The sequence below is a fragment of the Hemitrygon akajei genome, chromosome 25 (assembly GCF_048418815.1).
Source record: "Hemitrygon akajei chromosome 25, sHemAka1.3, whole genome shotgun sequence".
Classification (NCBI taxonomy): domain Eukaryota; kingdom Metazoa; phylum Chordata; class Chondrichthyes; order Myliobatiformes; family Dasyatidae; genus Hemitrygon; species Hemitrygon akajei.
In genome coordinates, this window is record NC_133148.1 from 27724109 (window position 1) to 27749611 (window position 25503).

The following is a 25503-nucleotide window of genomic DNA, read 5'->3' on the forward strand; positions in this document are numbered from 1 at the left end:
TGATTCGCTGGGAGTGCTTTCTTTCAGATTCCATGACCTACATTGTGATGTTGGTTGATGGAGGTATTTAAAACAAAATATTTCCAGAGCAGAGTGTGGGATGGCTAAATCGGGGACAACTTCAGGTAGGAAACATTGCTAAGTGTTCAAGGGAACTACAAACTTTGATTCCATGATCCCTCTGTTCCTCAATGCTCTATAGAACCCTATCATTTATTGGCATTGGTTTATTATTGTCACATGTTCAGAGGCACAAGCACATTGGAAAAATTTGTCTTGTCTAATCTTCATCAGACAAAATCATGGCACAGTTGTGGGTTCCAGTGTGTTGGGAGAAGAACTCCAGGAGTAGGGTTAATGAAAGACAGTGAACCACCTACAATGGGGATGCAGTGGCCACACGGTGGTCATCTGAATGCCTAAAAATTCAAAATGATGCACAGATGCACATTAGTGCAAACAATTCGATATCTGATTCTTCATGTCTACATAATGGTCTCCTTATCTTTTCTCTTGTTATTGTCTTTTATTTACTTTCTGTTGGCTTTTTAAAAAAACCTCTAGCTTTCCACTATTGTTTTTGCTATGTAATATGCGGTCTCTTTTGCTTTTATTCCAGGTATTTATCTGCCTTCAGTCACTTCAGCTTCCAAAGCTTTTTCTCCTTGGTAACAGCAATGCCACCCAGTTCTGCCCCAACACTCGCATTTCTGGCATTTTGCTAGTGTCTTCCACGGTGAAGACTGATGCAAAATGCTTACTAAGTTCGTCAGCCATTTCTTTGTTCCCCAGCATCATTTTCCAGCGGTCCAATATCCATTCTCGTCTCTTTTATCCTTTAGACAGTATGTCTGAAAAAACCTTTTGTATCCATTTATATTGTTGGCTAATGTACCTTTATATTTAATCTTTTCTCTCTCTGTGGTTTTTTAAAGTTGCCTTCTGTTGGTTTTGAAAAACTTCCCAATCCTTTACCTTTTTGAGGATTTTTGCTATAATATATACTCTTCCTTTCCCTTTTATGATGTTTTGGTCTTCCCTTGTCAGTCACAGTTGCCTCATCTTTCCTTTAGAATACTTCTTCTTAACTCTACCCACAAGGATTCTCTACCTTCTGATCCTATGTCACCTCTTTCTAAAGATTTGGTTTCATTTTTTTTTTTTACCAACACAGCCACCCCACCCCAATCTGCCTACCGATTCGCGTATCCTTGGATGTTAAGCTCCCAACTGTGATCTTTTAGCCAGGGATCAATGATGCCCACTAATTTCAAACTGCACGACAAGATAATCTACCTTATTCCATATAATGTGTACATTCAAATACAACATCTACAACCTATTCCTTTTATCCCTACTTGTTAAATCAGCTTTCTTGCCTTCAACCCAACCATCTGCCGCCCTGCTCCTGTGGTTCCCATCACTCTAGCTTAAACCCTCCCAGAAGAAGTGAAGCGAGGTGAGGGAAGAAAATATGTCGATGTGTACGGAGATGGGGATAGAGAGAGGGCAAACAAGAGGGAGATGCTGAGGGAATATAGATGGGGATAGAGTGGGGATAAGTATAGTGAGGGGTGATGCAAAAGAAATGGGAGAGCATGGAGGTGGAGTGGCAGATGAGGAGGGGGATAGATTGGAGTGAGTTAGATAGGGTTGAGAGAGGGGTAGTGGCTTGAAAGAGGAACAGAAGGGAGAGATGGAGAGGAGCAACTGGTGGGAAATAGGCGAGGAAACAGTGGGCTGTAAGGAGTGGGTACTGAGGGGAGGTGGTCTGAGAGACTGAGGAAGGTTAGGTGTGGAGATATCTGAGACCTCTCACAGTCTTTCTCCCTCTCATCCTCTCCATCTCTCTTGGTGTCTCCCACTCCTATCTCCCTGTCTTTCTTTATCCTCCCCACACCTTCTGAGGAAAAGACATTGTAGAAATTCTCTCTATTTTACTTGGACCCTGTCCCTCCACCTTCCTCACTTTTTTCTTTATTTCTTTCCCCTTCTCTCTTCCTATTTTTCTCAATCTTGCCTCTCTTCACCTACTGCAGTACAAGTCCCTGTCTAATCTCTGCTCCTTTTCTGTTTGTGCTCGGCAGAGTTTGTGAAGTTTGGATTTATTTCCAGCCACCGAATCCAAATTTGTATAAGTGATTGTAGTCCCCTTCTCTTTCTGTGAAGAGGAGATTCAGAGCACCTTGAAACTTTTATCTTCGCTTTGTCCACCACAAAAGGCAGGATTTCCTTGTGGCCACCCATTTCAACTCAACTTTCCATTTCCATTCCAACATATAGGCCCACGACCTCCTCGAGGCCACACTCAATTTGGAGGAACAACACCTCGTATTCCATCTGAGTGGCCTCCAATCTGGTGGCATGAACATTGATTTCTCTAGCTTTTGCTAATTTCTCCTCCCTCCCCCTTTTTCCATCCTCTGTTCTGGTTCTCATCTGCTCATCATCTCCATCTGGTTACCCTCCTCCTTCCCTTTCTTCCATGGTCCACTGTCCTCACCCATCAGATTCTTCCTTCTTCAGCCTTTTCCTCCTATCATCTCCCAACTTCTTACTTCATCCCCCCCCTCCTCCACCCACCTTCCCCCTCACCTGTCACCTGCCAGCTTGTTTTCCTCCTCCCCCTTCCTCCACCACCTTATTCTGGCACCTTCCTCTTTCCTTTCCAGGTCTGGTGAAGGGTCTCGGCCCGAAGCGTCGACTGTTTACTCCCGTTCATAGACGCTGCCTGACACTGAGCTCCTCCAGCAGTTTGTGTGTGTGTGTGTTTCTTTTTGTTAGTAGCCAGTGTGGTGCAATGTTTTCTATCTCATACATTGACTAACTTTGTGTTCTCAGAGGGCTGAACATTTACAATCTACTAAATTTGCCTTTGTTAGTCCAAAAAAATACAATTAAGAAAGGTTGTAGAGCAAGAAATTATAATGCAAAGGTTAACCAATTTATTTGGAGAGGCAGAGCATTGTAACACTTGTGTGAACTGTAGCCTGAGCCTAGTTCCCTCACACTCTTGTATACTAATAAAAACTGACAGACCACTATCCAGTTAAACTGAATAGTTCCAACTCAACCCATCAGAAGGCAGTTTTACAGTCCGGTTATATTCCTCTGCTTGATGCAGATGGTCAATAATTAAATGGCAAACAACGTTTTTGTGTTAAAGGAGACAGGAACCAAGTTGATTTCTCCTGAGTGAAAACTTTATATTTAGTCGGACACTCAAGTGAACTTAATTTCAATCATCTTTGAAGCAGTCACACCATTTAATTTGTTGCAATTTTCTAAAGCTCTGGAAATGTAGTCAGCATTGTTTGAACATGTTTTGGAACTAAATGGCTGAAGGTTTGGCCCAGAACATCATGCGGGATAAGCCACAGAGTGAGGTATTAGCCTTACATGTGAACTGAACCAACATTACCAAGTTTGCATCTGCATTTCCTTAATAATGACCAGTTTTCAGTGCTCGGCTTTAAAAATTTTGGATTAATGCAAACCTTGCTTCACATTTAGGGACGGTTAATCAAGAGAGACTCAACTTGTATAAAAATACGTTCCTGTCCTTGTAGCAAAATTTGGATGAAAATTTCAAACTACACAGGTGGTTACATGCTACAATAATCACCCATTCGGGAACAAGAAAGAAACCTTAAACTAATTCTGAAAGGTTTACCAACAATGTTTTGACCGTATCCATTCCACATACACGAGAGGCACAATCGCTCTTCCAAAGCACCCTCTTAAATACAGGAACAATCACAGCTGGACAAAAGAACTTGTCTCAAACGGAGCACAGGAAAGAAATAGGCAGGCATTTGAGACGGCATTAGTAGCAAATTAAATAAGTATTTGATTAAAGATAGCTCTGAAAAGTTCCATTATAATTACTTCCAACAAAATAAATTAGGTTAGCAATAATTGAATTATTTATTAATTGATTATTGTGTGCAAAAGCAGCATGTCCAATTAAGCTTTGTGAGTGCACTTTGAAAAGTATTTTTAAAGGTGCACTTGTCTTTATCTGGACACACCCTTGCACCAGGCTTCAGTCGCTGCACAGGCAGTTCCTTATAAGCAGATGCTCAGGGCTTACTTTGGAAAACAGTTCATATAGATATGGAGTTAAAAAGACAGGCAAATACTTGTTTTCTGAATGTACTGTTTTCGCCAATTAGTTTTGTCCTTTGATGAAAACAGACAGGTTTTGGGTGCTCCGTAACGAGCAGCACTGTGACTATTGCAAACAGAATGCCTGAAGTCGATGGCTGTTTCAATTATTAGGATTGAAATTAGTATGCAGTTACAATGGTTCTTCTACCTAACAATGCAGAAACGGGACATCCCATTGCGGCATTATGGAGAGGGAAGAAGGGTTGCTTTACATAATATTTCAGGATAAGGCTAAGGCACTTTTTTATCCAACCTTTTTCCCCCGTTTGCAAAAAAGATACCTAAAATATCAAGAATTTTCAATGTACATTGAAGTATAAATCTAGATCAAGACTCAGTAATTGATTATTGTGTGCAAAAGCAGCATATCCAATTTACATATCTGGTTCAGGTACTTTGTTTAAAAAAATTCTATATGTAATAAAATCCACTTTAGTTATCTGTTCTTTTTACAAGCATTTGTCATATGGCAGAAAGGATGAGGAACTAGCTAAAATTCATGGATTATTAAAATGCAACTCGTTATCCCAGCTGATCTTCATATTGCTTCCGGAAGCAGTCACCAGCAGGGAAGAAATCCCAGCATCGTTCCTGGTACATCTTCCATACATAAGATTCCTGCACACAAAAACAAGGATAAGTTGTATCAACGTTTTAAGCTAAGCCTCAATGTTCAATGTGTTGACGCGTGGCCAAATGGTTAAGGCGTCGGTCTAGTGATCTGAAGGTCGTCAGTTCGAGCCTCGGCTAAGGCAGCGTGTTGTGTCCTTGAGCAAGGCACTTAACCACACATTGCTCTGCGACGACACTGGTGCCAAGCTATCGGTATCGGCCCTTGCCCTTCCCTTGGATGACATTGGTAGCGTGGAGAGGGGAGACTTGCTGAATGGGCAACTGCCAGTCTCCCATACAGCCCTGCCCAGGTCTGCGCCCTGGAAACTTTCCAAGGTGCAAGTCCATGGTCTCTCGAGACTAATGAATGCCTATTTATTTCAATGTTCAATTTTATTATCAACATGCATATATGTCACCATATACAATCCTGAGATTCATTTTCCTGTGGGCATATTCAATAAGTCTATAGAATAATAACCGTAACAGAATCAATGGACACCTGCCTAACTAGGGTGCTGAACCAGAGTGCAGAATTCAACAAACTATGTGAAATGCAAATGAAGAAATAATAACAAACAAGCAATAAACATCGAGAACATGAGATGAAGAGTCATTGAAAGTGAGTCCATTGATTGTGGGGCAAATGAAGTTATCCTCTTTGGTTTGAGAACCTGATGGTAACTGTTGTTGAACCTGGTGGTGCGAGTCCTGTGACTCTTGTACTTTCTACCCAATGGCTGCAGCAAGAGGTGAGCACAGCCTGGGCGGCGGGATCCCCGACGGTAGACGCTGCTCCCCTGTAGCAATGCTCCAAGCAGGTGGGAGGGATTTACCCGTGATGGACTGGGCATATCCATCACTTTTTGTTCAAGAGCAAGGCGTTTCCATACCAGGCTGTGATGCAACCAGTTCAATATACTCTCCACTATAGAAGTTCGTCAAAGTTTTCGATGACATGCCAGGTCTCTGCAAACCCCAAGGAAGTCGAGGCAATGCTGTCTTTTCTTTGTGACTGCACTTACATGCCGGACTCAGGACAGGTCCTCCGAAATAGTAACACCCAGAAATTTCAAGTTGCTGGCCCTCTCCACCTCTGATCCTCCGAGGAGGACTGGCTCCTGGACCTCTGGTTTCCTCCTCCTGAAGTCTATCGGTGAGGATGGTCAGGCAAGGCTACTGCCCGACACAAACTTGACACGCCAAGACATAAAACTCTTTCTACACTCAGCACTTTGCTGGTGATATCAAGAATTTTTTTTTTTTTCAAAATAGAGACCAATTAACCACTAACCGTATGTCTTTGGAGTGTGGAAGGAAACTGGACCACCTCGAGCAAATCGACAAGGAGTATATACAAATTCCTTCCAGACAGCGGCTGGAATTGAAGCCAGGTTGTTGGAATGTAATAGTGTTACTACTGCCCTGTGGAAAGTGATCCAGCTTCTTTCAATTCATTCACTGAATCAGATCCCAAAATGACCCCTATTCCACAATCAATTTACCCTGAGGACACCAAGGTTTCCAGCCTCATTCATTTTACTGGAAACTCATTGCTTTCTCCAATATTAAGATTTTACAATTAATATAAGGTACTACATAAGGCACCATGTAGCAGCTAGGGTGACACTATGACAGATCAGGGCATTGGAGTTTGGAGTTCAATCCCAGCTCCGCCTGGAAGGAGATGGTACATTCTCCTTATGAACTGTGTGGCCTTCCTCCGGGCGCTCTGGTTTCCTCCCACAGTCCAAAGATTACTGGTTAGTAGGTCAATTGGTCATTGTATCCTGTGATTAGGCTAGGGTTAAAAAAGGTGGGTTTCTGGGCGGTTTTGTGCTGTATCTCTAAATAGACAACATCATGTAAATATTTTATCTATGTTCAGTTTTTAACTGAGATACACCCAGTTTACCCTACTTATTACCCTAAGGATCTGAAAGTCCTCTCCTAAGCTCTCTCTCTCTCTCACATTCTGGAGCCACTTGAAAAGCCTGAAGTTCATCATCTGCTTCACAATGTTCGGGCCGATTTTAAATTGCACATGCTGGTAGTCCGATGGAGACGTTACACTCTCAGCGCCCACCTTATAAGGTACACCCGATCAGCCAATCAGGTGGCTGCAGCTCAGTCACGCAGACACGGACAAGAGGTTCCGTTGTTGTTCAGATCACACATCCGAATGGGGAAGAAATGTGATCTAAGTCAGTGGTTCTCAAAGTGGACCATGTGGCCTGCGGGAAGCCATGCTCGATTTCATCAGGACCACAAGTACAAAACAAGAAACGGAGGAGGCGGGGGTGGGTAACAGGAGTTTCTGAATGGGCCATGATAGGTTTACTGTTTTAATAAAATATTACTAAGACATACAATATAAATAATAAAGAAATGAATATATGTAATTTAATTGCAACCTTGAATGAAATGAATGGGAAAATACGCTAGATGATGCAAATGAGACAACAGATTAGCCAGTGTGCGTGGGGGGGCGGGGGGGGTGGTGGTTTGCAGCACATCAGTCATTACCTCTGCTCCTGTTCGACCATGCACAAACCACTGTTCCCGCTGTGACCCGCTCCACCCCCACCCCCAAATCACAAACTGCAGACCAGGCGGGGCCAGTCAGTGAGGATACGGCAGGAGGGGGGGGGGCTCTGCTTGCCTTCCCGGTACCGACCCGTGCGTGTTATAGTACGTATAAAATGTGACATGGGATCATCTGCCAGAAACGGCTAAACTGCAGAGAGGTCTACCACCACAACTTCCATTAAACCCCTGACACTTATCACATTTTGGAAGGAAATTTAATTTACTTTTCTTGACAGAATTGTAGCATTTCTAAGTGAGAAGCAGCTTGGAGAACAAATTGTCACTGCTGATATGTTTTACCTGTCAGATAAATTACAAAAATGGAATTTATTAAACAAATAAAGTTACAAGGAACAAACTGACAATCTCATATCATGTAAAGAGGCTATTATCACTTCCCTTGGACAACTCAAACTTTTCAGCAACAATATTAAACGTCGCGAATTTATGTAATTTCCTTTACTCGTCATTCTTAAATAGAAGATTGTTAATCTTGATCATTTGAAAACTACTGCACACTGATATGGAATTTCAGTTCAGAGACCTGCTGGAAATGCATATTCCAGATTGGGCGGTAGATCTATTTGGGGTAAATGTGAATGACGTTAGCACCACGTCTTACTGAGCTGCAGGGTGACAGAAAAGCTCAAGCAAAATTTCTGGACAACCAGTGATATTAAAAATAAGTTTCCACAGCTCTGGGAGAAAGCGAAGTTGCTTTAAATTGGATTTCACACCCTCTATCTACAAACGTAGTTGAATGTGGTTTTAATCAAGCTCGTCACCTGCTATCAAAAGTTCCTAACTGACTAGATGTTGTGAAAAGAGGTGACCTTCGATTACTTTGAACCAAATTGTAACCAGATATTCTACAGATGTACCGTGGGGAGCGTTCTGACCGGCTGCATCACCGTCTGGTATGGGGGGGGTGGGGGGGCTAGGTAACAGCCTCAGTAGTATCCAAGACATTTCCAAGGATTGGTGCCTCAGAAAGGCGGCGTGCATCATTAAGGATCCCCACCACCCAGGACATGCCCTCTTCTCATTGTTGCCATCAGCAGCCTGAAGACACACACTCAGCGATTCAGGAACAGCTTCTTCCCCTCTGCCATCAGGGAGGAGGTACAGGAGCCTGAAGACACACACTCAGCGATTCGGGAACAGCTTCTTCCCCTCTGCCATCAGGAAGGAGGTACAGGAGCCTGAAGACACACACTCAGCGATTCAGGAACAGCTTCTTCCCCTCTGCCATCAGGAAGGAGGTACAGGAGCCTGAAGACACACACTCAGTGATTCAGGAACAGCTTCTTCCCCTCTGCCATCAGGGAGGAGGTACAGGAGCCTGAAGACACACACTCAGCGATTCGGGAACAGCTTCTTCCCCTCTGCCATCAGGGAGGAGGTACAGGAGCCTGAAGACACACACTCAGCGATTCGGGAACAGCTTCTTCCCCTCTGCCATCAGGGAGGAGGTACAGGAGCCTGAAGACACACACTCAACGATTCAGGAACAGCTTCTTCCCCTCTGCCATCAGGGAGGAGGGACAGGAGCCTGAAGACACACACTCAGCGATTCGGGAACAGCTTCTTCCCCTCTGCCATCAGGGAGGAGGTACAGGAGCCTGAAGACACACACTCAGCGATTCGGGAACAGCTTCTTCCCCTCTGCCATCAGGAAGGAGGTACAGGAGCCTGAAGACACACACTCAGCGATTCGGGAACAGCTTCTTCCCCTCTGCCATCAGGGAGGAGGTACAGGAGCCTGAAGACACACACTCAACGATTCAGGAACAGCTTCTTCCCCTCTGCCATCAGGGAGGAGGGACAGGAGCCTGAAGACACACACTCAACGATTCAGGAACAGCTTCTTCCCCTCTGCCATCAGGGAGGAGGTACAGGAGCCTGAAGACACACACTCAACGATTCAGGAACAGCTTCTTCCCCTCTGCCATCAGGGAGGAGGTACAGGAGCCTGAAGGCACACACTCAGCGATTCAGGAACAGCTTCTTCCCCTCTGCCATCAGGGAGGAGGGATAGGAGCCTGAAGACACACACTCAACGATTCAGGAACAGCTTCTTCCCCTCTGCCATCCGATTCCTGAACAGGCACTGAACCCGTGAACGTCACCTCACCTTTTTATTATTTCCGTCTTTGCGCTACTATTCTTAATTTAACTACTTTAACACGCATATATATGCTTACTGTTATTCATTTTATCATGATTGCTGCCGTTAAGTTAACAAATTTCATGACATATGCTGGAGATGTTAAACCTGATTCCGATTCTGAAAAACTCGCCGGCTTGCATCAGTCGCAAGGATCTCACTAAAAACGCAAAGTAACAATATCAAGTGCTTTCTCGTTGCTGCTTGGAAGAATACTATATAATTATAAGTATCTTATTCAGAACTTTGAAATAGTTTTATTTTTCACATACCCCTGTAACATTATATTTAACATATAAAAATACCTATAACCTGATAAAACGTAAACATTCACTGTATATTAGAATAATTAGTACAGATGGCCAAGAAAAACTTCAGTAACTAACGGAGACTATGGAGGGTGGGGGCCACAGAGGTAAATGAAAGTCACAAGTGGACCACGAGCAGTAAAAGGTTGGGGCCCACTGACCCAGGTGACTTTGACCATGGAATGATTGTTGGTGCCAGAGTATTGTTTGAGTATTTCAGAAACTGCTGATCCCCCTTGCGATTTTCACACACAACAGTCTTTAGAGTTTACAGAGAATGGTGTGAAAATCAAAAACCATCCAGTGAGCGGCAGTTCTGTGGACGGAAATGCCTTGTTAATGAGAGAGGTCAGAGGAGAACGGCCAGACCGGGGGTGGGGGCAGGATCTCTCCAATCAGGAATAGTCTGTACAAGGCAAATTGTGTCTCTTGAATCCAATAGAGTTTTTTTGAGGAGGTAACGGGGAGGATTGACGAGGGCAGCGTGGTAGACATGGTCTAAATGGACTTGGCAAGGCCCCACATGGTAGGCAAGTTCGCATGAGATCCAGGCTGAGCTTGCCCATTGGTTTGATGGAGGGAGTCAGGTAGTGGAGATAGAGGGTTGTTTTCAGATTGGAGTCCTGTGCGCTGCAGGGAATGATGCTGGGTCCTCTGTTGTTTGTTGTATATATGAATAACTTGGATTACAATGTTGTTAACATGACTTGTCAGTTTGCAGATGACACCAAAATTGGCGATTTAGTGAAGAAGGCTACTAAAATCACACCAGGATCTAGATGAACTGGGGAATGGCAGGACCTTAGAGAATGTTGTCGACAGAGAGAACAAGGGGTACAGGGACATGGTATTCTGAAATTAACAACACAGTGAGACAGGATGGTGTAAAGGATGCCTTCACTGAGTGCAGCGGATGAAATGTCGCAAAGTGTACTATTTTCTGGTGAGACCACACTTCCGCAACTCACCATCTGCCGATCTGTGCTCAGCCCACACCCCACCCCGTATTTGCACAAATACTTAAAGGTCAATAAATGGGGTCAGAAAGACCACGTACCTGACCCGTGTGTTCAGTTTCATCTTTGTTAATTAGATACATCAGGAAGAACCTGAAATAGAGAGACTGTGAGCTTAAAAGTGTTTTCAATCATGGTGCAAGCAACAGAGAGAATGGGGAAAAGCTGAAGCCTGGGACGTGAGCAATTGAAAGCCACGAAATGGTCACAGATAAGCATGCATTCACATACAAGGCTTTAGTGCCCTCTATGACACTGGCTCTACAACAATTAATGTCAGCAGTAAGTTTTTTACGCAGAGAGTGGTGAGAATGTGGAACGGGCTGCCGGCGATGGAGGTGGAGGCGGAAACGATAGGGTCTTTTAAGAGACTCCTGGATAGGTACATGGAGCTTAGAAAAATAGAGGGCTGTGGGTAACCCTAGGTAATTTCTAAGGTAAGGACATGTTCGGCACAGCTTTGTGGGCTGAAGGGCCTGTATTGTGCTGCAGGTTTTCTGTGTTTCTGATTAAAAACACTTCAGTCAGATATAAGGCAAGCAAAGGAAAGCTGGAGAAACTCTGCAGGTCGTGCAGCATCTCTGGGTGGGCGAAGAGTAGGAATAAACGACATTTGAGGTCGAAACCAATTTTCAATCACACAGCACTTTTATTTGGACCTACACAAAGGTATATTTGGGCCCTCGTCTTATTTTCCCAGGGAGGAGGATACTCAAATGCTTCCTATTGATACCAAATTCAGGACTTTCATCATCATTCACATTTCTCTGGCCTTTAAAAATACCGGAGAGGTTTTTAAATGCGATTGTAATGTATTGCAGGTCCAGGAAGAGTGTGAAGGAACATGGTTACAGGCAAGCGATTTGGAAACTGGAAGAGGTAGTATTAATCAGGGCTCTATAATGGAGTTTGTATAACAGAAAACTTAAAAAAAAAGAGATTCAAAATGGAAAGGAAAATAAAGGTGACACACAAGATGCCGACAGATGCTGGAAATCTGGAGCAACACACAAAACGCTGGAGAGACTCAGCCGGTTAGGCAGCATTTAAGGTTCCGCCTGAGCTGCTGAGTTCCTCCAGCATTTTGTGTTGCCACAGAAGACTAAAAGCGTTGGGACCAAAGCCTTGAATACAAGACAACTACACGTTGAGCTGATTGATCTTTTTTGTGTGGTTCCTTCAATATAATATTTTGCAATGTACTGTATGTATCTTGCTCTCGAACATGCACGTTAATGAACAATTTTAAACGCCACACTCATGCACATCAAAAGCAACTTTTTTTTTGCCAAACTGATTGCTCACATGTAATTTGCCAAGTTGTGTTCCTCCAAAGTGTGCGTTTCAAACCCATGGGGTGTGGTGTCGAAGTAGTCACTGCCAATTCCACAGATGAAGCACTTGGTCTGTTAAGTGAAAAGACCATAAGACCATAAGACATAGGAGCAGAAGTCGGCCATTCAGCCCATCGAGTCAGCTCCGCCATTTCATCACGAGCTGATCCAAACTACCCTTTAGTCCTATTCCCCCGCCTTCTCACCATAACCTTTCATGCCCTGACTACTCAGATACCTATCTAGCTCTGCCTTAAATACACCCAATAACTTGGCCTCCACTGCCGCCCGTGGCAACAAATTCCATAGATTCACCACCCTCTGGCTAAAATTTTTTTTTCGCATCTCTGTTCTGAATGGGCGCCCTGCAATCCTCAAGTCATGTCCTCTCGTACTAGACTCCCCCACCATGGGAAACAACTTTGCCACATCCACTCTGTCCACGCCTTTCAACATTCGAAATGTTTCTATGAGGGCCCCCCTCATTCTTCTAAATTCCAAAGAGTACTGTCCAAGAGCGGTCAAATGTCCCTCATATGTTAACCCTCTCATTCCCAGAATCATTCTAGTGAATCTTCTCTGAATGAGAGGTAATTACTAACCAGCACAAAACAACAACAAAGAACCAGTTACAATGTAGATAGAAGTAATTACAAACTTACTAACTATGCCTTGTACATCCAAACTGGTTATATAAATGACAAACAGCATAGATCCTAGCCCCGAGCCCTGTATCACAGTCTGAGAAAGAACCCTCGACCAGCACCCTGTAATTCCTGCCACTGAGCCAGTTCTGAATCCAATCCGCTATCTCCCTCTGGATTCCAAGGATTCAGCCTTCCAGACCAGTCTGCTATGAGGGACCCTGTGAAAAGCCTTACTAGAGTCCACATGGACAACAGCTGAAGGAGTTCAATTGGTAAATCTGAAGCCCTTACCTTATTTTCTGTGTACTCTCCAGTACTGAGTACAATTCCTCACTGAATGGTTGCCTCATTCTGTAATTTAAATGGCCTTCTACAAAAACTGTGCGTTTTTTTGATGAGTGGCTTCGGCTGGGAGAAGTCTGACCACCTCAGTACATGTACTTTCCACGAATCAGCTCCACCTGCACCTTGATCGAAATCTTTACCATCTAGACCCTGATCAACAGTCAGGGCTCCCTCATCGGATTCCGACTGAACTGGGTTTTATTGCTCCAGCAGTTCAGTGTGAGGCACAACCAGCGTCATCAGCCCTGGATCCCATGCGACTTGCAACAATTAGGTCTGATCAGTACACATTCATGGATAAATTTCAGACTGCTTGTGAAAAGGTTCGGGCTTCTATTGCCTCTGGTCACGTGACGTGGATTCGAGCATATTGAGGCACTAAATTTGTGAGAGCCCCTACCTGTCTCTGTGTGGCCTTGCACCTCTTCCTTAGTATCTGACTGTAGATGGAGGCGGATCATGTTCAACAACATTTTCACCACCCCTCCTTTTGTGGAAGCCAAGATGATAAAATATCAATGGTGATACAACTAACTAGTGGTATCAGGAAGGGTGTAAGTGCGATACATGAGGCTTCAGTATTGTCAGTGCTTTTACATTCATCTGGATATATCTTCCGAGATCATGACATTTCTTTTGACGCTGTTTCGTTGTCCGGTGCTCTCGCTCCTGGCCAGGAGTATTATCTATCTCTCAGGCCACTTCACTGGTGGCTTTTATTTTCTGCCTCGGGACTTAGAAGAGGGGTCTCTGGCGAAATGGCTGTTTGGACTCAGAACTAGCTTTCACATAGAGGACAGAGGAGAGAGGTTGAAGGGACTTATTTGAGCTTGGAGGTCTGTAATTAGTGGAGTTTCTCTGGGATCTGAGCTGGGACCTCTGCTGCTTGTGATGTATATAAATGACCTGGATGAAAATGTAGATGGGTGAGTTAGTAAATGTGTGGATAATACCAAGATTGAGGAGTTGTTGATAGTTACAGACTGGCAAAGAATATAGTGCGATATGGATCAGTTGCAGATATGGGCAGAGAAATGACAGATGGAGTTAACCCAGATAAATGTGAGGTGTTACACTTTGGTAGGGCAAATGTAAGGAGACAATACACTAACAAGGGCAAGTTCCTTAACAGTGATGCTGAACAGAGAGATTTTGGGATCCAAGTTCATAGCTCCATGAAAGTGGCTACACAGGTCGATAGGGTGGTTAAGAAGGCTGCTGGAATGCTTGTTTTTAGTAGTTGAGGCATTGAGTTCAAAAGTCAAAAGGTTATGTTGCAACTTCATAAAACTTTGGTTAGGCCACACCTGGAGTACTGCTTAGAAGTCTGGTTGCCCCACTAATGGAAGGATGTTGAGGCTTTGGGGAGGGTGCCTGGTTTAGAGGGGAGGTGCTATCACGCGAGGCTGGATAAACTGGGGTTGTTTTCTCTGGAGCGGTGGAGGCTGAGGAAGATCTGATGGAGGTTTATGAGATTATGAGAGGCAGAGAGATTCTGTTTCCCAAGGTCCATTACCAGAGGGCATGCATTGAAGGTGGGTGGCGTAGGTTCAAGGGGGGGGGTGTGAGGGGTGATATTTTACTCAGAGAGTGGTGGATGCCTGGAATAAACCGCCTGATATAGTGGTAGAGGCAAAAAACACTGGAGGCTTTTAAGAGATGTTTAGATAGGTATGTGATGGGAGGGATATGGACATCCGTGAGGCAGGAGGGATTAGTGTTTGGATGTTCACGATTTGCTTTTTGTCTGGTTCAGCACAATATTATGGGCCGAACGGCCCATTCCTGTGCTGTACAGTTCTATGTTCTACAAGTCCCTTTGTGAGAATCAGGGAGCTCAATTCTGCCCTACTGCCCCCTCTACTCTGTGGGATGCGTTCCCGCAGCCTGGATTCAGTGGACCTTCAAGAATTAACGCCTATTTCCGAATGGTGTGCCGACATGACCACGGCCCTCGTGGGAGCTGCACACGTTCCATTTATAGTGCTTCACTCTGAGTACAAACCAACATTAAAGTTGCTTCAAGCATTATGCACGCTACAAAATTTTGCACTGTTATTGTTTTACCTTGTAACTACCTCGCCGCACTGCTGTAATGAACTGAAATGTATGAACAATACGCAAGATAAACTTTTTCACTGTACCTCAGTACCTGTGGCGATAATAAACCAATTTAACGATTTACCGAACAATTTTATAGCCCATTTTTTATTTTCTGGGGAGAAATGCAATTTGGCGTCAGTGTTAAATGTAATTACGGTCTCATGAACCAGAAATTGCTGTTATTTTCCATTTAAGAGGTTTTTGTTGTTCATAAAATGAAGTTATGTACTTTGAAGAAGACCAAATCGCAGGGAAGATGGTCCTATGTTGGCTGGAATTGGGAACAGTGATCTGTGTTGCCATGACAACAGGGTGTGAACAGGTTAAACCCCTCTTGACTAACTCTGTGTTATTTGTGGTGGATATTGGTCATATCTGAAAAGTGACAATTAAATCATCCTGATTTGGTGGTCCTGTAGAGTAGCTGTATTGCACCAAGGCCATTGCTGACTTTCTGCTGTTACAGGTCTTTGTTTGCAGTTTTATGGAACTTCTTGTCATGATTTCATGCAAGATCGGTGAGGTGATCAATATATATGGCCTTTATAAATCAGAGCATTGAGTATAGGAGTTGGGATGTAATGTTAAAATTGTACAATGCATTGGTAAGGCAGAATTTGGAGTATTGTGTACAGTTCTGGTCACCGAATTATAGGAAAGGTGTCAACAAAATAGAGAGAGTACAGAGAAGATTTACTAGAATGTTACCTGGGTTTCAGCACCTAAGTTACAGAGAAAGGTTGAACAAGTTAGGTCTTTATTCTTTGGAGCGTAGAAGGTTGAGGGGGGACTTGATAGAGGTATTTAAAATTATGAGGGGATAGATATAGTTGACGTGGATAGGCTTTTTCCATTGAGAGTAGGGGAGATTCAAACAAGAGGACATGAGTTGAGAGTTGGGCAAAAGTTTAAGGGTAACATGAGGGGGAACTTTTTTACTCAGAGAGTGGTAGCTGTGTGGAACGAGCTTCCAGTAGAAGTGGTAGAGGCAGGTTCGGTATTGTCATTTAAAGTAAAATTGGATAGGTATACGGACAGGAAAGGAGTGGAGGGTTATGGGCTGAGTGCAGGTCGGTGGGACTAGGTGAGAGTAAGCATTTGGCACGGACTAGAAGGGCCGAGATGGCCTGTTTCCGTGCTGTAATTGTTATATGGTTATATGGGTTTCCTACACTCAGAACTTTTGAAATGTTACCTCATTTCACTGGCTTCTCTTATTTACTTTCGTCCCTGTAATCAATGCACCACGCAATCTCACGGGATTTTCTCAATTTATAAATTCACCATTGACATGAGAGTTCATGGTGTGGGTAAGCTGTCTGAGACACAAAACGTCCTGTTTTCATTTGACTGATTTCCTTTGTCTGACCTGCAGTGTTAGCTTTGATCATGTGATAAACTGGAGGCCAATCGCCAACTTTGCCGCTGGATCTGACATCCTGTTATTTATTGGACACAATTGATTTAAGTCAAACCTGTTCTATACGTTAAAGCACCAACAGAAGGATGCCGAGCAACTCCTCATTCTTACCTCCATGTCTTCTTTCACTTGCTCCTGCTGATCTCTCAGTTCACCAAAAGCATCGATGATCAAACCTTAAGAGTGGAAACAAGACGTTGTTACTTCTTCACCAATACACATGTCTAGTTAGTGTTCGCAGTCAAGTACCAAATCAAAATTCAGTTGGAAGAGATCAAGGGAAAAGTAGAACTGTTTTTGTTAGTGTCCTGAGAGTTTTGTGAGATTCTACAGCTGTTCTACAAAAACCATAGTTCAGTTGTGTGAATGTTTGTGTATATATTGGACTTGGATGAAGGCTGGTGTGCATAAACCTCTCTCTCACCATTGCAATGAAGTAGGTTTCCAATGAGGGAGGCACTAGAACGGTGAAAGCTCAGCTGTCAATCATCCTCAGTATGGTGGAGCCACTGCACAAGATCGGAAAAAGCTGCCAGAGGGTTGTACGTTCAGCCTGCTCCACCATGAGCACTTCCACCTCCGCACCATTGAGGACACCTTCAAAAGGCAGAGTCTCATAAAAGGTGACGTCTGCTATTAATGACTCCCACCACCCAGGACATGCCTTCTTGTCATTACTACCATCAGAGAGGAGGTACAGGAGCCTGAAGATGCACTTTAGGAACCACTCCACCATCAGGTTTCCAAATGGACAATGTACATATGAACATCACCTCACTATTTTTGCTCTCTTGCTCTATTTATTCAAATATATATATACACACACACACACACATACATACACACACACAGTCGCCCCTCCTTATCCGCGGATTCCGCATCCGCGAATTCAACTAACCGCGGATCGCGAAAACCCGGAAGTGCTCTTCCAGCACTTGTTGTTCAAGCAAGTGCAGACTTTTTTCTTGTCATTATTCCCTAAATAATGCAGTATAACAACCATTTTACATAGCATTTACATTGTATTAGGTATTATAAGTAATATAGAGATGATTTAAAGTATATGGGAGGATGTGCGTGGAATATCGTGCATCAGGATCGAAAAAAATCGCAAGTTCTCTTACTAAGTAAGTTGGAACAGGTACATCCGGTATTATTTAGCGTCAGTTAGTCAAACGTTTGTCTTAGTATATAGTATATATTTTACCTTACTATGCTTATAAAACACTTAAGAACGTATGTTTCAGTGCCAGGCTTGGGAACGGAAGTTCTCGGGACTCGGGACAGATCGCTCCCACCGTGCTGGGTCGATGTGGAGGATCAAAAACTCAAAACCTAATAATTAAACCACTGCGTTGCTTAGTAATAATTGTAACTTTCATCGGGGCAGAGCCTTTCTCACTTTATCCTTTAAAATTGTTCCGTTCGTTGACCGACCTAGCCTAACGCTTTTCCAATGACCGATGGCATTTCACCTCTTTCCGATCGCTTTATTGTTTCCACTTTATTTTCAATCATGATCGTGATTATTTTCGTGAACAGAAACACTGCGCATTCAGAGCTCTGGCGCCGGGTCCTAATGTCCACCGCACTGAGACAGGTTAAATAAGGTCTGGGGTTCCGCTGGGTCCTAATGTCCACCTCATTGAGACAGGTTAAATAAGGTCTGGGGTTCCGCTGGGTCCTAATGTCCACCGCACTGAGACAGGTTAAATAAGGTCTGGGGTTCCGCCGGGTCCTAATGTCCACCGCACTGAGACAGATTAAATAAGGTCTGGGGTTCCGCCGGGTCCTAATGTCCACTGCACTGAGACAGGTTAAATAAGGTCTGGGGTTCCGCTGGGTCCTAATGTCCACCGCACTGAGACAGATTAAATAAGGTCTGGGGTTCCGCCGGGTCCTAATGTCCACTGCACTGAGACAGGTTAAATAAGGTCTGGGGTTCCGCTGGGTCCTAATGTCCACCGCACTGAGACAGGTTAAATAAGGTCTGGGGTTCCGCCGGGTCCTAATGTCCACCGCACTGAGACAGATTAAATAAGGTCTGGGGTTCCGCCGGGTCCTAATGTCCACTGCACTGAGACAGGTTAAATAAGGTCTGGGGTTCCGCTGGGTCCTAATGTCCACCTCATTGAGACAGGTTAAATAAGGTCTGGGGTTCCGCCGGGTCCTAATGTCCACCGCACTGAGACAGATTAAATAAGGTCTGGGGTTCCGCTGGGTCCTAATGTCCACCACACTGAGACAGGTTAAATAAGGTCTGGGGTTCCGCTGGGTCCTAAGGTGCACCGCATTGAGACAGGTTGAATAAGGGACTTGAGCATCCGCGAATTTTGGTATCCGCGAGGGGTCCCGGAACCAATCCCTCGCGGATAAGGAGGGCCGACTGTATGTATGTATATCTATCTTACTGTAATTTATTGTTTATTTTAGGTATTGCAATGCCACAAAACAACAAATTTCACGCCATATGTCAGTGATTCTGATTCAGTAGACCACTGGTAAAGCGTCGGTGCAGCATCAGTTGATGCACTGGCACAATCCTGTGGGAACATATACAGATACTGCCTGTTACACAGAATCTCCTACCAAGCCTCTATTATCCAGGTGTTCCACTACAGTTACATGAGAGAATGGGAGACCACTATGGAAATTCAACCCTAATATTCTGAACTGCGTGAGCATAAGGACAACACACACAAAACGCTGGAGGAACTCAGCAGGTCAGGCAGCATCTATGGAAATGAAAAAACAGTCCTGATGAAGGGTCTCGGCCTGAAACATCGACTGTTTATTCATTCCCACAGATGCTGCCTAACCTGCTGAGTTCCTCCAGCATCTTGTGTGTGTTCCTCTGGAATTCCAGCAGCTACAGAATCCCGTGTTTCTAATTAAGCGATGTGCAGCCTGTGATAAAATGCTGTGTCCCTGAATAAACAACATTAGCCTGCAGGATGATACTGACTGTATTGCAGTGTATGAAGCTGAACAGACCTTTGCCAGTCACCTAAGAAATACTGCACCAGTAAGACAAACTGTTCATTCTTGTTGAGGGATCACCGAGGACATGGAACAGATTATCCACGTAGGCAGAGGTACATGCACCGCAAAGTGTTACCTGGAGCACTTTAATGTTTTGACAATGTGATTACATAGCAGATTAAAAAAGGGTGCTATGCTTTCTGTTTTATTGCCAGTGAGATGAACATAAAAATAGTCCAAATAGAACTTCAATTTGTAGAAAGTTCTGAGAATAGCACAAATTTGATGTGTATTGTGTTCAATTCTGGTCACCTCATTATAGGAAGGATGTGGAAGCTATGGAGAGGGTGCAGAGGAGATTTATCAGGACATTGCCTGGTTTGGAAAGCAAGGTTAGCAGAGCTGGGACTTTTCTCTTTGGAGCGTAGAAGAATGAGAGGGGACTTGATAGAGGTCTACAAGATTATGAGAGGCATAAATAGGGTGGATAGTCAGTACCTGTTTCCCAGGGCACCGACAGCAAACGCCAGAGGGCATATGTACAAAATTAAGGGAGGGAAGTTTAGGGGAGACATCAGGGGTAAGTTTTTTACACAGCGGGTTGTGAGTGCCTGGAATGACTTGCCAGGAAAATAATTCTTCATCATTAAAAATGTTCAACACAGCATTGATTCCCAGAACACTAAGCAAACAACTGTGTGTGCCCAAGTGTGCTTGGATGGTTGTGAATAAAAGAACAATAACCGTATCAGTGAAAGGCCACATGGATTGGGGGTTCAACCAGTGTGCAAGAGACGACAAACTGTGGAAATACAAAATGAAATAAATAATAAATAAATAAATATTGGGATCATGAGATGAAGAGTCCTTGAAAGTGAGTCCATAGGTTGTGGGAGCGGTTCAGTGATGGGGCGAGTGAAGTCCAGAATCAGAATCAGGTTTAACATCGGCAAATGTTGTGAAATTTATTAACTTTGCGGCAACAGTACAATGCAATACATGATAAATATAGAAAAAAAACTAAATTACAGTAAATATATATGTATATTACGGTAAATAGTTAAAATAAGTATTGTAAAAACAGAAATTTAAAAAAAAGTAGTGTGGTAGTGGGTTCAATGTCCATTTCGAAATTGGATAGTTATCCCCTTTGGTTCAAAAGCCTGATGGTTGAGGGGTAATAACTATTCCTGAACCTGGTGGTATGAGTCCTGAGGTTCCGCTACCTTCTTCCTGATGGCAGTAGTGAGAAGAGAGCATGTCCTGGGTGCTGGGGGTCCCTGACGATGGATGCTGCTTTCCTGCAACAACTTTTTGTAGGATTTTCTGTTCAAGGCATTGATGTTCTCAAACCAGTATTAAAAGTACTGTTTGAAGATAATTTGAAGAAGGTTATACGTTTGAATAAGTTTTAATTGTTAGAATTACTTGTTCAATTTTTAATCATGTTAAATGTTTGTGAACTTTGGTGACACTCGAAAAACTTTGAAAAACCCCGTCAGCCAGCAAAGATGGGCCCAGGGCTCTCTGAACAGTCAAAAGCTTCCAGAAGAGCTTAATCTGGGTCCTCCTCTCCCCAGCCAGCCTTTACAATGTTGATGGAGACCCTGCTGCCTTTCAGGGACTCAGTACTTGATTCCAGGGCCTTGGGCGCATCTAAGTTCAGTCCTTCCAGCTTTGTTTGTGGTGTGTTTCGGAGAGCAGGGATATGGATGACCAGCTCATGTCAGTAAACCGGGGCCAAGATTTAAGTTAAAAAGCCTTGTGTCATACCTTGAATGATGGCCAGGAGGATAACGATGACAAAAAAGAAGAACGTAATGTCAAAGACAACACGGTAGAGCTCATATTCATCTCCAGCTGGGTCTTCAATCTCATCACCAATGCCACCACCGGCTCTTACACCAACATACATGTGGAACAGGTAACACTGTCAGGTAGAGATGTAGACGTAGGTTAGAGGACAGAGTCTTTGCAACTTATAAAGACAACTACGTTTACTGAGATGCAAATCTGCTTTCAGCTGTCTGACGGCCCAGCTCTGAAGACAATTCTCTACAACTCCTGATGAAGGGTTTCGGCCCGAAACGTCGTCACTACCTCCTCCCATAGATGCTGTCTGGCCTGCTGAGTTCTGCCAGCATTTTGTGTTTTTATTCTCTACAACTGTTGCTGCGTTAATCTTAGATTAATCAATTATGATGTAAAAAAATGGCAGAACTGCAGACAGTAATGAAGGTTGTCAAAAGATTTGGGTGGATGTAGACCAGTGGGGAAAATGGGCACAGAATGGCAGATGAAGATTAATCTGGATAGGGCAGAAAATGGCAGATGAAGATTAATCTGGATAAGTGCACTTTGGGAAGCTTAAATGTGTGAGAAAAGTATACAGTAAATAGCAGAACCCTTAGGAACACTGATGAACTGAAGGATCTTGGGGTGCAAGTCCATAGCTCCCTGAAAGAGGCAACACAAGTAGACAGGCTGGAAAACACGATGAGAGGGGGAAAGTTTAAATGAGATGTGTGGGGCAAGTTTTTTTTAAACACAGAGAGAAATGAATCTTAGGGAAGTATGTGTGGCATATATGTATTTTATGTATTTTGAACTTCGAGGTGCCTGGAAATGGTTGTCATGGCTGATGGAGGAAGCAGCCACAACGGTGACTTTCAGGGAGACACATGAATATGCAGGGAGAAGATATTTAATTTCATTTGGCAGCATGCTCAGCACAGACATTGTGAGCCGAAGAGTCTCTATGCCCATGCTGTACTGTTCCGTGTAACATGAAGAGGATCATGAAGGATGTGAAATATTGCAATAAAGCTAGTAATTAATCTGGAAGACAATTCCACGTGATCAGAGTTAATTTTCAGTGCTGTAGACAAGTTGTCTAGATCTTCAAAATTATACAGGGATAAGCCCAGGGAAGGTATTTTCACACTGAAGAGTTTAAATTGAGTGTTTTGATGTAAATTTGCCACTATTAAAGCCAATAAGGAATACAGGGGAAACTTCTATAGCAAGAAAGTAGTTCAGAATATGGAATTTATGACACCAACACCTCCCCCAACATAGAGATGTTTGTTAAAGACTTATCCCTGCCACCTAATGCACAGTTCAGACATATCTGTACCCTGGAGCTGTCCTCAACACTGTAACAGAGTATATTTTGGTTAACACAGACAAAATGCTGGAGGAACTCAGCAGGTCAGAGAACATCTATGGAAAAGAATAAACAGTTGACGGTTCGGGCCGAGACCTTTCATCGGGACTTGACCATCTTTTCTATAGTTGCTCTGGATTTCCAGAATTTGCAGATTTTCTCATGTTTGTATATTTTGGGGGTCTGGTGTTAGTGCTCAGAAGCTCTCTGACCATCCATCAGCAGTTCTGCTGTTTGGGATGTCCACCATTATAAATGTGTAATTACACAACGTTACCTGTTGTCAGTGAAAATGTTGAAGTTTTCACTGAAATGGAATTACAACCATTGAAGCTATGATTAATTGTTTATTGATGTCTTTATGCTTCAGAAGTATAAATCATTATGTAGAAAGAGGGAGAACTAGATTCTGCAGAAGATCTACTGTGTAGCTAAAAAGCCTTTTATAAAACCCAGCTACAGTTTCCATCTGCTTCAGCTCAGCGGTCACGACAGGTGGGAGAAGCAGTATTGAACACAGAACATTACAACACAGTACAGGCCCTTTGGCCCACAATGTTGCACCAACCTATTCTAAACTCAATCTAACCCTTCCCTCCTACAAAGCCCCCCATTTTGCTATCATCTATGTTCCTGTCTAAGAAGCCCATAAATGCCCCTATTGTACCTGCCCCTACTGCCACCCCTGGCAGGGTGTTCCACGCATCTACCACTCTCTGTATAAACAAAACTTATCTCTAACACCCCCGCTATACCTTCCTCCAATCACTTTCCTCTCCTATCGGCCACTTACACCCTGGGAAAAAGTTTCTGGCTGTCCTCTCAATCTATGCCCCTTATCATCTTGTATACCTCAGATACATGTATCATACATACCACCGAGATACACCTGTTGCTCCGAATACCTGATTTCTATGCTGTAAAACTTAATGAGGATCTTTACGACTTTAAAAAGAAATTAACAAAAAAACTTACTGTCATCATATCATCACACTTCATATCTGGCTCATCTTCATCCTCACTCTTGTTATAAAATTTGCGGAAGAAATTGAAAGCCACAACTGTGTAGAGATACACGACGACGGCCAGCAACCCGACGGTCATCATCAGCTGCAAGAAACAGAAGCTGTGAGTTTAGACTGATGGCCAAGAAGCAATCTCTACTTAGGGAGCTTGTGGCTCTTTTGAAAGCAATTGTAAAGAGTTTCGCCCGATTAGTAGGAAAGTAAGATGTCATAAAAATGTTGATAAAGGCCTGCTTCTGTGCTTATATAAGTCTATGACTTCCAGGTCTTACCTGTTTGCCATTGTGAGTTACAGAGGACAGGATGGTGCGAAGGGTTTTGACACCCATAGCAATGTCCAGCAGATGTGCAGCAAAGAAGAAGCTGTTGTAATGACCAAGGATGGACATGACCAAATACCAGCAAAGATAAAGGAAGGACTGAGAAAATAAAACAGAACTAATTAAACCAAACTATGCTGAAGACTTTGTCATACAAACAGGCTGATTAATTACATGAATTAAATGTATATCTTTTCAATATCAGAATGATCTAACAAAGCCCCACCCTTCCCTTTCTCTTCCTTCATGTATTTTTGTACACTTGTTAAAGCTTTGCGATGCTGACACCATTGCTCTAATTCGATTGGTTTGCTTTCCATCCAATGCTCTATAAAGTACTTTGCTCAAAACATTTTGTTTCAGTGGCACTTTATGGCGTGTCCGTGTCTACTTACATTGTCGGTGAATATCACACCAAACTTCCAGATCTGGTACTTGATATCCAGGGATGTGATCCTACAATCGGGTGAAAGATAAAAACAGACAGTGTTAGATACGCGAAACCTGTGGAAGATAAGTGCGGCTTTATATAACATCTTCAGTCATAAAGTTGTGACTTTTTATTGAGCAATCTAATGGGTTCCGTGAAGCTTCGAGTGGCCTCGAGGCCAAGAAACCTAGAGATGGGCATGAGCCTATGATCATCAACTCCATTTCTTGCTGATTAAAGTGCTGAGGAAGATTGAAATCATCGAGGTGAGGAAGTGTTCAGCGTTGTCTAGCTGCACCTTGCTTGTTATGTGTCTGTGTGTGACAGTCTCTCTCCCTCTCCCTCTCGCTCCCTGCTCATGAAGGAAGGTGTCTCTCTCTCTCTCTCTCTCTCTGCTGTCAGAGGATGGTGCTGCAATCCTGGGTCTCGGGCAAGGTTTGATCGACATGGTTTGAGGACTTGGCTCAGTAGTTTATGTTATGATGTGTTTCTGGTTCCTGGTCACTCCTTTTCTGTTGCTTATTTTGATCAGGGTGGCCAGCAGATAACAAACTGAGCTGAACTGAATACAGACTCTCTGTGATGTTGTGTTTTTATTCGATTTATTGCTCTTTTTTTTGTTGCCGTTTGGGTAATTTGGTTTTTTTTTGCGCATATGGGGGGTGCTGATGTTTTTCTTTGAACAGGTTCCATGGTTTTCGTTGTTTCATGGCTGAATTGAAGACAAATCTCACGGTTGTATACTGCGTACATACTTAGATAAAAATGTACTTTGAATCTTTGAATAAGGTTATACAACACAGAAACAGGCCTTTGCCCATCACGTTAAAGTTGACTATTTACACTAACCCTATGCGGATCACATTTTA

The 25503-nt window shown here is 43.4% G+C and overlaps 1 protein-coding gene across 6 annotated transcripts in view; it reads right to left on the reverse strand.

Moving 5' to 3' along the window:
• Positions 1-2922: 2922 nt before the first annotated feature.
• LOC140716481 (ryanodine receptor 1-like) overlaps positions 2923-25503 on the reverse strand; it is a 560721-nt gene continuing 538140 nt past the window's right edge. For all 6 annotated transcript variants that reach the window (XM_073029249.1, XM_073029247.1, XM_073029248.1 and 3 more), the window contains 8 exons: positions 24600-24660; positions 24157-24303; positions 23835-23969; positions 21467-21623; positions 16823-16887; positions 12168-12268; positions 10904-10955; positions 2923-4788 (listed from right to left, as the gene is read on the reverse strand). In XM_073029249.1, coding sequence (XP_072885350.1) covers positions 4693-4788; positions 10904-10955; positions 12168-12268; positions 16823-16887; positions 21467-21623; positions 23835-23969; positions 24157-24303; positions 24600-24660 — 814 coding nt within the window. In that variant the 3' untranslated portion in view covers positions 2923-4692. The remainder of the gene's footprint in view (positions 4789-10903; positions 10956-12167; positions 12269-16822; positions 16888-21466; positions 21624-23834; positions 23970-24156; positions 24304-24599; positions 24661-25503) is intronic.